This window comes from Scleropages formosus, chromosome 14 (genome assembly GCF_900964775.1).
Source record: "Scleropages formosus chromosome 14, fSclFor1.1, whole genome shotgun sequence".
Classification (NCBI taxonomy): domain Eukaryota; kingdom Metazoa; phylum Chordata; class Actinopteri; order Osteoglossiformes; family Osteoglossidae; genus Scleropages; species Scleropages formosus.
Window position 1 is genome coordinate 5206893 of NC_041819.1, and position 12063 is coordinate 5218955.

The following is a 12063-nucleotide window of genomic DNA, read 5'->3' on the forward strand; positions in this document are numbered from 1 at the left end:
TCTTTTGGTCCCCATCCAAACCACTGGCCTCCAGGCAACTTAATGTTACACCCCTCTACCCCTAGACACCATGGGGTCGTAACACTTGGTAAAATGTGTAAAAGTAATGAAAGCTTTACAGCTGAGGAGTATATTCAAATTTCCGCAGTGCAGTCCACAAATCCATAAGCGAGCACCACAAACATTTTTAAAATGACTCATGGCTGTTTTGCGCTTTTAAGTCATAATTAAGGTAAAATGCATTGTTTCCTATAAAGACACAAAGTAAGCAACACCCACTGAACAGGAAGGAAATCTGCAACATATATCCTTCAGCATGAGCGGACGTAAACCCAAGTGAACAGCGTCAGGAAAATGTCCTTCCGGCCTCATGCAGTAATAAGTGAACAAGACAGACAAATCTTTGAACAAGATACATCTTTGAAGCCATAATATTCAGCAGCAGAATGATGATGATGATCCCCTAGAGCCTGTATGTGACCTCACTTCTTATTTTGTGCAGAAAAGGCTGACACAAGAGATGGGGATGTGAACTTGTACTGAATTAGACTTTTTATTTTACATAGTCTTGAACGGAATATATTCTCAAAGAAGTGTCATGTATCTATCTCCAAAATACCCATCACAGCAAAGTTTTGTATAACTAAGTGAATTTTAACATCTGACAGCAAATGCTTCAGGTACTTTTATATAATGTGCATCTCTTTCAACTAATATTTAATTGCATAATACTAAAAACTTAAACCGTGCATAATTAGCCTTACTTTAGGCTAAATGCATTAAAATGCAAATGCATGCTTATATGGAGCCTATCTAGTCCCAGAACAGTTTGTGTTTTTCTGCTAATGGGAAAGTTACTTTGTGTGTTTCATATAAATGGTAAACAAATTGAAATGTATAACTTACATAAGGTCATATGTGGGTTTCTTAAAACATTTCTCCTAGGAAAAAAAAAGCTTTGATGTCCGATTATCATTAAAGAATTAGTTCAGAGCATGAACAAATCACGCCTCACTATATGTTTTCTTTAATATTTACAGTTTAATGCATAAAATCAAAAACACTTTTCAAACATTGTAGTTGTATAAAATGTACAGGTGACATAATAAAAAAAACATGACTACACCATATACACGTTTCTGATTCATCCAATCCACTTAAATATTTACACTTACACTCACTTCAGCGCATACTTCAGGTTGGTGGTTTTTTGACAACTGGTACATCATAAAATTCTAGAAAAATCTGTACAAATTCTTGATAACAGTGTTGAATGTGTAACGCTTCCATTTCAAGTCCTGTCACAGCATGTGTTGTACACTGCCGGGAATGCAGGACCTTTTACGTGAATATTTTTTAAAAATTCTAACAGCATAAGGATTTCTCACTGGTGATGCCTCTTTCATTTCTAGAGAATCCCAGTTGCCTGAAGTCAGAAGGTAGTTGCCACTTCAGCCAAGGCTGCTGGTTCCTGGCCGGATTGATGCGGCTCCTCAGGACAGGTTCCTGTCTCGTGCTTGTGCTGGCCGAAGCCCAGTGGAAGAGTTCCCGTCCTGGGGAACGTCTGCAGCTGGGCCCTGGCTTTGGAGATGTTGGTGCTGTAAGCCGAGCCTCTCCAGGAACCGGAGTTGGCGTTTGGGTGGCTGTGTGCTGGAACCTGAGTGAAGGCTATGGTATACGCATTGCTACAGGGGCTTGCTGGCGAGCGGGTGGGGATTATGCAGTACCCACCCTGCTGATCTGCACCCAGGGTGTTGGCAGAATGAAATGAATCTGAAAAGGAGCAGAAATGAGGTTTAGTTCACCGTAAGCCAGGCAGTTGAGGACCAGAGGGTCCATGGTGCTATGACACCCAGCAATGACTGCAAACACACGATCCCATCATCCCCCATTTACAGAATAAGCGGATTTAATGTTAAAAGTGCGTAATTAAATACAGACTACTCTTACTTTTTCAAAAATAGTCCAACAGAAATGTTTAAGGTCGATGTTGCATTGCAGTTATGATGCATGCATTGCAATTATAGTCAGTATGTGTTCGTTGTAAACTGATTTCATTGTACATTTACATAGCTTGCAGCTGTTTAACAAGCTTACATAAATGCACAGCTTTCAGTCTCCAACAAATTAATTTGCATGTATTTATTTTCCTGATGCCTTTATCCGAATCGACCTACAGCGTGACTCGGTAACCAGGCATGACCCAAAGTCATCAGTAACTTACTGTTTGTCCGTGGGTTGAAAGTGCTGTGACTTTTCTTACATCCATCCCCGCTGATATCAGAATCACTGTCGTTGAAGTCACTGTCTCCTTTGCCGCTGTCCTTCACGCTTAGCTGGTCATTATTCCGTATTCCACTATGAACAGAATGAAATACATTAACTCCTGCCCTGATGCATCAGATGGACTATCTGATTATTGATGTGCGCTGTCAGAAATATTACCATCTGTCTGTAGACATAAATGGTTTGTGACCCATATAGAGTAAAGTGGGGGGAAAATGAGCCTTCACCCTGGGCAAAACCTTTAGTTATGCGCAGCCTCAATTTAAATAGTTTTTTAAAATGCAAATTTATTAAAATTGTGTAATGTTTCCCCCTCGGGTAAAAACTCCTAGTTGTCTTGTAAACGTAACTTGGGCATTTTGCATGTGCTAAATTTTCTACACAACATTGCTGGAACTAAGCCCCATTCATGAATTGAATTCTATTTGCAGAAAGGCCCTCTCAGCAGAATTTTCTTTGAGCCTCACAAGCATTGCATTGGTTGTGACATTGCATCTGCAACAAATCGAGCAAACTTTCCACCAATGTACATTGCATCCACTTTGCTTTCACTTTCAATACCGCTACCACTCTGGGACCCTAAATAAAACTTAATTTGACTTAATTAACCAAAGAAGGTTAGATTTTTCAGTAAAGCACATTAAACAAAGAATCACTATATTTATAAGCTGGTCGTGTAAATAGCGGTCTTACCTCAGCTGCAAACTGTATTTATCACCCTGCCACAGAGCCACTGGTTCAAAATGCTTCATGCTGAATGGATGGAAGGCCTGAAAAAGATCAAAGCAAAATTATTAGAATGGTGCTGCATTCCCTATAGTCAGATTAAATGAATACACTCACAGTGTTATTATTCCTCATTTCAAATCTACTTACCTTTGTCTCTGCCTCTCTGGCCCTGTCTCCATACAAGGACATTGAGTCGTCATGGGATGATGCTATTCGATCATTGACAAGAACTCTTGGTCCACTGTACATGCTTGAATCCTTAGATTTATGCAATGAGAGACTGCTCCTTTCAAAGAGTCCTTGGGTCTTCTTTTTCTTTCCACCACAGCTCCTCTCTCCTCGGTTGTGTTTGCATGACAATGCAACGGCCACAATTGCTACGAGCAACAAGGCACAACCCCCGCCGAGCATGATTATAACTATTAATGAGGCATCAATTTTACTCCGGGCTTCGGTGCTGGCCTCCACCACCATGATAATCTGATCTTCTGGTTCCATTTCTGTCACTAGAAAGCGGACGGTGGCGCTGGCTGCCTGGGGCGACCTCCCTTTGTCGCTGACACCAATCTTGACTTTTAGCACATCTCCATGTAAGAATGACAGGCCATACTTTAACACCATCTCCCCGCTTTCTTTGTTAATGGAGAAAAGCATTTGCTCGTCCTCCAAAATTTGGAAGGAAAGCTCTCCATTTATACCTTCATCAGCATCTCGAGCTTTGACCCGCAGAGCAATGTAACCAGGCGGTGCATTGTAAGGTATAGGCACATCAGTGGAGTCATTTTGCAAAACTGGATGTGTGATATATGGAGCATTGTCGTTTTGGTCCACTATTTTGATTTCGATTAGGGCTGTGCTCGACAGCTGAGGGGAGCCATTGTCACTTGCTTGGATTTTCACTTCAATCTGCTTCACTGATTCATAATCAAAAGACCTTACGCTGTACAAGGACCCTGAAATTGGATCTAAAGAGACATAGGTGGATAAAAGAGCCCCCCCATTCACTTCCCCATCTATCAATTTGTATGTGACTTTACTGTTGTCGCCCATGTCTGGATCACGGGCTACAACCGTGGCAATGTAGGAGCCTGGAACATTGTTCTCCATGACTGAAACTTCATAAACTGGCTTACTGAAGAGGGGAGGGTTGTCATTTTCATCACTCACCCTAATGGTGTATTGCTTTATGGTCTTAAAGGGAGGAGAGCCAAGGTCTTCGGCCACCACTGTCAGATTGTACTCTGGAATTTTTTCCCTGTCCAAAGCTGTAGTTGTGACAATCATGAAAGTGTCTCCATATGCCTGCTGCAACTTGAAATGCTCGTGACCATGAAGGCTGCTGCGCACGTAGCCATTTGGTCCCGAGTCTCTGTCTGAGGTGCTAATAAGGGCTACAAAACTGTCTTCAGCTGCAGCTTCCGTGATATAAGCAACTCCATCGCTCATGGAGGTCATCGGCTTGATGCTGATTTCTGGTGCGTTGTCATTGACATCTACAATCTCTACAATGACTTTACAGGTTGATGGGACAGAGTTCATTCCTAAGTCATAAGCCTGGATGTTCAGCTCATATGACCTCTTGGTTTCATAGTCGACTATAGCATTTAAGGTGACAGATCCCGAGAACGGGTCAATGTGAAATAGATGCTTTACCTCATTTGATGACTCTTCCACAAAGCCATACACCACTTCACCATTAATGCCATCATCTGGGTCAAATGCATGCACTTTGAGGAGAAGAAATCCCAGAGGTGCATCCTCATTCAGCTCAACTTTAAGGAAACTGTGTTCGAATGTGGGACTGTTGTCATTGAAATCCAGCACTTTGATATGAACAGCCATTGACCCTGTCTTTGGTGGTCTTCCACCATCCATAGCTGTCACTTCAATGGTATAGAAATCTTCTAGCTCTCTGTCCAATTTTTTCAACAAAACAAGTTCTGCATTTTTAAGCCCATCCTCTCCGGTGCTCACCTCAATGCCAAAGCGGTTGTTGTAGGAAATCTGGTAGCTCTGGATGTAGTTACTGCCAACATCTCGGTCAATCGCTGGGTGGAGTGGGAAGCGTGTACCAACAGGCAAATTTTCAGAGATCTCCAGATACGTTTCATTGAATGGAAACTGCGGAGAATTGTCATTTATGTCCCTCACCTCAATCTCCACGTGGATCAGTTGGAACTTCTCCTTGGAAAAGGCAACGACGTCAAAGGTAATGATGCACTTGGGGGACTGGGGACACAGCTCCTCGCGGTCAATACTTTCACCCACTGTAAGAAGTCCATCCATCTGCCTCATGTGAATCACAGAATAGTTGGTTTTCTGCATGAAGCGGAAGCTTGTCTGAAGGTCCTCACCTGGCTCAATCTTCAGGTCCTGGGACAGGTTTCCTATTTCAGTCCCAGGGGCATCTTCTTCATATGTGTAGTACTTGGTGGTTGTACTGTGGGCTGAATGTGGCATAACAAGAAGCATTATGCAGACTACCCAAGGACTTTGGAATAAAGCCATGTTTGACCTTATGCAATTAATACTGAAAAAGAAAAGGAAAAAAAAATTCAGGTGATGTTCTTGTTCACTGAGTAGTTTCTTCTACTTCGCATTTGCAGAGCAATCCACTGGCTTCTTTTAGGTTTCACTCTGACTCTGCAGCTTCTGTGTGGCTTCAGTGTGATGGTCCCTGAGGTTTCACTGTGACAGTCCCTGTGCTGGTCCCTCTGGGAATTAAATCCTGCCTCATGCAAATTATTTGCTCTGTTGACCAATGATCACTGCTGATCCCCATGATCTCTGCTTGATCCACCAAATGGAGCCTTTCCAGTCAGACACCAGTTTGTGCTTTGCTACAAATGTGGTACAAATGCAAAAGCGCTCCAAAAGTTGGTGTCACACAAATGTTCTCCAAAATAAAATGTTTACCTATAGCTTTGTTGGTTATTGTTTAAAAAATAAATAAAAGCATTGAAACAAACGTAATAGAAACTTAAAATCCTTTACACAGCAGAAATGCTTTCTAAATATTTTGCCACTTGTACACTGTGTCACAAAACATAAAAATTTTATTTAAAAATCAAAACACAAGGATGACTAATACATTGTCAGTTAAAAATTTTAACAGTATTTTATCATTTAAGTCTCAATAGGTCTGATGGTGGTCTTCTTTAATCTCCTAAAGAATTAAAGCATTAAATCGTATTTAGATTGACTTCTGCAAATTATTAGAAGTGGCATGTGAGCACCGGGTACCAAAACTTGTCGCCCCCTCATGTAGTTGTATAATCTGGATTTGAAATTAAGGAGTGTTAGGAGTGCTAATAAAGACCTTCAGCATGAGGATAAGCCATGGCATTTTGGCACTGTGCAGACTGCATAAGGGTGAGCACTAAGTAGCCATCTGGACGATGCTGAGAAACTACGAATGTTTTTAACTATTATTCCAAATACCTGGCCTAAACACTTAGATATTTGCAAAGTGATCACGGTGGGGAGGAAAACTTTTGGTCAAATGCATGAGATGCTGGACTCAGCTTGTGCACTACATGTAGTTGATCCAGTGCGGCTTTCAAATTCTTTCATTAGTGTTCGTAGGAAACCATTGCTCTTGGTTTTAAGTATGACATTCATTGCAATATAAAACAAAAAATATACTGTTAGGACAACTTTCCCAAGTTAACAATTATGTACTTTACTGAAAACTATAAGGCTCTCTTGAAAAATGTGAAAAAGCTTGTATTGTGCAAAATAACACTTCTATCTTTTCTAACCAGATTTTTAGACTTGACAGTATGCTATAACGACTCTCCTACTGTAGAAGAACACCATGTTAATGCAGCCGTCTATATTTTAGTTTTCGATATCTGTGCAATGTCATCTCTCATTTTATGAGGTTAGCTGTCTTTTAAAATCTAAAAATATACATGGTTTTAAAAAGTGTATGCTTCAGAATGAGCTAACAGATGGTGTTGTTGCAGAGAAACTACACTTTTGTGAACAGATATTTGGTCCAAATTGCAGATGGGCAAATGCTGCCTCACCCCTGAGTCAGTTAACTTTGAGGTCAGCAAATGTACAGGTGTAAAGATGTGTAAAATATAGGACTGACATTTTTAACTTAAGGAGTACACGTCGTTTTTGGAAACTGCTACACAAATATACTGTAGAAGCTATAAAAAGTTCTAATTCCAAAAATTAAACAAGAGTATACGGATGATGCCATTTTACAAGTGCACAATGGTGTACAATTCATGTATGTTAAAAGTGAAAATATAACATTTAACAAGTAGAAAAAAGTCAGCATACTAAACACAAAGTGTAAAACTGGCATACTTATTAATTAAACTGAGAATCAGTTTCAGTAAGTTCATGTTTGTTTGTTTGCTTGTTTCTTTAAGAAGCTTATGGGTGGCACAGTGCTGCAGCAAGTAGTCCTGTCACCTCACAGCACCAAAGCTGTTTGGGCATAGGTTTGAATCAAGCTCAGTTTGTGAGAAGTCTACAATTTTTCCTCAGGGCTACATGGGTAGTGTGACTGGTGGTGTAGTGGTAGGAGTGGTTGCTCTGGAAGATACCGATTTGATCCCTGCCTCTGGCTATAGTGCCCTTGAGCAAGGTACTTGCCCTCCAACTGGTCCAGTACCTTTGCCCAGCTGTGGCCCTATGATAGACTAGCATCCTGCCCAGGATGTGCCCAGCCCCTTTCTCCTTGCGCCCGATGTCTCCAGGATAGGCTCTGGCTCACCGTGACCCCTCTTGGGACAAGTGGTTCTTGAAATTGGTTGGTTGGTCTACCATGGGTTTTTTTCCCCCGGTACAAAGACATGCAGTTTGTGTGGATTCGTGTCACCAAAAGTGGCAGCCTTATGTAAATGGTTGAGTCTGTGTGTGGCTACTTTGTGTAGGACTGACATTCTGTCCAGGGAGTACCCCATCAGCCTTGCACCCAGTGCTTCTGGGTTAGACTCTGGACCTCCGAAATCCTTACCATCAGAAGCGGTTAATGGAACTGGATGAATCAATTAAGATCCAGTGACCTCTATATTTCAAAAGTGACTTGATTAAAATATATTTTATTAGTATATATATTTTATTAGTCTTTCCATTTAATATTTCTATTCTATTTCCTTTTATATTTCATTCTGTAACATCTATCTTTATATCAATGATTAATTCCCTTTATGTAACAACAGAGAATGAAAGAAGGGTGGTTGATGTCTTTCCCACTGAATTAGATACCACAGATCTGCCGTCTTTACTTACTGCTGTGTTGAAAAGAAATGGATGGGAATAGCAACGAGTTCCCACTTCGCAGGTATGGATCGACAGACTTGAGTGAGTTCTGTCCCCCCACACTAAGTGACGTTTGATCGGCCCCACTCCCGCTCCCAGGGGTTTCATTATCAAGCCATTGATTTGCAGGGTCTGAAAGGACCAAAGGAGCCCCTGTGCAATGAATTGCTTCAGTGGGACTGACTCCAACCTGTTACTTCTAACAGCATATGGTACCCGACTGAAACGAAGGTTGTAAAAAACTAACCATTCAAAGATATCTGCAATCCGTCAAACAAAGATAGAGCAAAAAAAAGCATTCTTTTAGCCAGCACTCTCAACGTCCAATTTGCCTCTTAATATAGACTTCTCCCCTTTCTGCCATACATGTAATAATATCATTAATTTGCTTGTGTTAATAAAGGACTCACATTTTACTCAGGAAAAAATAATAAATGTTGTTGAGAACTGTACAGCATTTAAGAACAAGTGTTCTTTTGGAAATGCAGGGAACATGTTTCTGTTTCGGACTGTCATGAGAATGTCAAATGATGGAACAACAAAAATTGCACTTTTTTGACTTGCTATCATTAAACTACATTACCGTTAAGCTGACAGACGTCTGCTGGCTGAACTTGTAAACCCGGGGTGTGTGACCGGTGTGTGGCTCTTTGATGGATAATTGCAAACAGTTCGGCCAAATGAATTGTTTGTCTCTAAGAGGCTCATAAGGGGTTAAGACTTATTCCCTGTGTAAAATGAGACCAAAGCCCCCTAAGCCGACCACTTGTTAGATGCTACATATCTTCTGCATTTCATAATATGAATAAAAGTTAACAAAAAAAATGTTTTGCAAAGTGCTAAAATCTTTGACCGTTTCTGGGGTACAACCCAGAAAAGATTGGAGCTCTGTACCTTTTGAAAAAAAAAAAAAAGGGAAAATGGATATTGCTGTTTCAATACATGCAGATTTAGGCAATCAAAATCACATGAAAGAGAGGTCATAATCCAATTCTGTGTTGTTACGGGGTTTGTCGAAAAGAGATAATGGTGCTTGTTGCATGTTGTGTTGCACAGAAAAGGAAAAAAGAGCTGCCCTGGTGGGCCTGAAGTGACCTTACAGTGATATGTGTTGGCCATTTAAGGCGGGTGATCAAGGAGGATGTGAGCTGTGATAAAGACCAGTGTAGAGGCACTAAGAGCATTACAGCCAGACAAACAGGATCAGCCATCTGCTCTGGTCTTAACACATTTTTAATTAAAGCTAAGAGTTACACCGGTGTTTTATGGGTGTCTAGTGTCACAGAGCACGCCTCAGTAACACGGAAAGATGTGCAGATGTTCAAGGAACGTCTTTTAAGAGAAAATACAATAAGCACTTTATTCGGTTGCCAATCCTTGGGTAATATCGGTGCCTCAAAGTGAGTTTGAACATGGGTTCGAATCTGGCTTAGTCTCTGTGGACTAAAGTCTTCTGTTTTGGGAAGATTGGTGACTGTAGTGTGTGTGAATGAGTGTGTGCGATTGCCCTGTAATAGACTGGTGTCCTGTCCAGGGTGTATAGGTGACTGACTCCCACTGTCAGGTTCTACATTCACCAGTTCTAGTGCACATGAGGGGATCAACAGCATGTTATGTCAATGTCTTGTTGGTGTATTATGTGGACCTGAAAGTATTGGAGCAAGAGGCTTTGTCCATTACAAATATAGGGCCAGTGCTGTTTCACTAATCAATCACTTTTCAATCATCGATTTTAAGAGGACACTCAGTGTTTGGACCACCACTGGGACAAGTCAAATAATGACACAGGTGAATAATGAATTCTCTGAACTTGCGTCATGCTACTTCCTCTTTTGGTCAGAAGAGAGAAAGGTCTAGGTTATTAAAGGCATGTTTATTGAAAAGTGTATAATAATCTTTTTCTATTCGCAGTTATTCATTTTTAGATGAAGCTTTTCTCCAAAGCAACTTACAATGTTAAGGTAACAGCTATTACTAGCTTAAAGTTATTCACTCATTTATACAGCTGGGTAATTTTACTGGAGCAATTTAGTGTAAGTAGATTACTCAAGGGTAGTAATGGAGGTGGGAACCGAACCTGCAACCTTTGGATCCAAAAGCAGTAGTTCTAACCAGTACAGTACCAGATGTCAGAGGAACCATTATATATCTTTGACATGAAGATGGAATGTAACTCTACTACTTTTATGGCTTTTGAGATGTGTGTTGTGTTACAGGACGGTACGAACTATGATAATGGTTCCAGTGATGCATAACTTCCTGCCAGTTCTATGTCAGGGACTGCTTTGCAACCCTAAATGTCCCCATGATCAGAGGTGTCTATTTCACCCATGGGGCAACACGGGGCCAGTCGCACCAGGGAGAGGTGACGTTTAATTTAAGCCATTTGGCCTGTGCGGCAGGCAGCTCGGGTTTAGCCTCGGCCACAATGGCCACTGGGCTAACAAATGTGAGGGTGTGTGGCCGGCAGATGTAGAGGTGACAGAAGGGAGGGCTGGGCCGCTGTCTCCGTGGCATTAACACCTTCGGCAGAGAGGGGGGTGACTGGGGGTGGGTGATGCAGCAGGCGGGGAGGCTTAACGGAGGAGCGGAGGGACCTTTTAGGTGCCGGTACCACCCAGCTCCGTGGAATAGAATAACTCCAGTGCTTTCTTTTTCACTATAAAATACATTTTTCTTTCTATAAAAGTCTCAACTCTCAGGCGTAGCACACTCATGCGTCAGGAAATCTGAAAAGTAAAAGTTCAGACACAGAGTGGCCTCATGAATTCTTGAGCCCTCGGTGTGACTTATATAGTCCTAGGCGAGACGAGAATACACTTCACTTTATAACACACCTCTGTATGCAAGGGCAGGGTTCTTCATAATAATTTTATGTTTTAAGAGTAAGATTTTTTTTTTTTTTTCATTCAAATGACTCATGGGACCTAGCAAATAAGAAGTATCATGTTTAAAATATGTTCATCTAAATACCCTCCAGAAGAAAATTCTGCGCTCAAAAGTGTGGCGGCAAATTACGAATTTTACAGATGATGTTGATGTTAAGCTAAATCTGCTCTGCCTGTGTGTTATTGCCATATAATGGCACAAACACAGCTTCAAAGAATTCATGTGAACAGCATAAACTCTTGTATGAATTATTCATTAAACCTATAAGTTCATTTCTTTATTTATCTGCTGTGAGTTCTGGTGGCGATGGAGGGGGCAGAACAGATTCGTTTGCTAATGCCTCCTTCATAATATCAGATTATTCATATTCCGTTTTTTTGTGTCAAGGAAAACTTGAAACAGATTTGTACAACAAAGACCAATTATTCAAATGAAATGCATGAGACATTTCGTAAATATCAAGTAATTCTACTTTTACATGAAAAATTAATTAGTCTTTAAGGGTCGACTTGGAAAAATGCGCCGAAATTCGGTAATTGGTTCTCGATGGATTTGTCATGGTTAAAGCAGACGCGGCCCAGCTGAACGTGGGCAGATATATGAGTAAATGTTTCGTCTTTCTGGGCGGGCCTCGCAACGAAGGGAAGCAGGAGCGCTGAAGGACGCGGCGCTGAATTCGCCCTGTGATCATGGCGCGTCTTCCGAGGACAGAGGGGGATCAAAAGGGGCTCCGGCGCTGTGGAATAAAGCGCACCGGGCTGCCTCTCTGCATGTGCCCCCACACCCCTGTGGCGCTCGCCCCACCAGCCACTGGCGCCGCACTTAATAAATGAGCGGGAGCGGTAGAGAGGATTTGTCTTTGGCCTGTTTGCTCAT

The 12063-nt window shown here is 41.5% G+C and overlaps 1 protein-coding gene across 1 annotated transcript; it reads right to left on the reverse strand.

Annotated features, from left to right (window-relative positions):
• Positions 1 to 1432: 1432 nt before the first annotated feature.
• LOC108942358 (protocadherin 8) lies at positions 1433 to 5523 on the reverse strand. Its single transcript, XM_018765672.2, has 4 exons — positions 3163 to 5523; positions 2980 to 3056; positions 2225 to 2358; positions 1433 to 1773 (listed from the first exon to the last, which is right to left on the reverse strand). Exons 1-4 carry the CDS (start codon positions 5521 to 5523, stop codon positions 1433 to 1435), a joined length of 2913 nt encoding a protein of 970 aa, XP_018621188.2.
• Positions 5524 to 12063: the final 6540 nt, after the last annotated feature.

Bases quoted from the DNA above. Each gene is read 5' to 3' on its own strand.
- LOC108942358 (XM_018765672.2), bottom strand. From the start codon at position 5,523: ATGGCTTTATTCCAAAGTCCTTGGGTAGTCTGCATAATGCTTCTTGTT. The intron at 2,359-2,979 runs GTAAGACCGCTA...TTCTGTTCATAG, and splicing joins AAATACAGTTTGCAGCTGAG to TGGAATACGGAATAATGACC. The intron at 1,774-2,224 runs GTAAGTTACTGA...GCTCCTTTTCAG, and splicing joins TTTCAACCCACGGACAAACA to ATTCATTTCATTCTGCCAAC.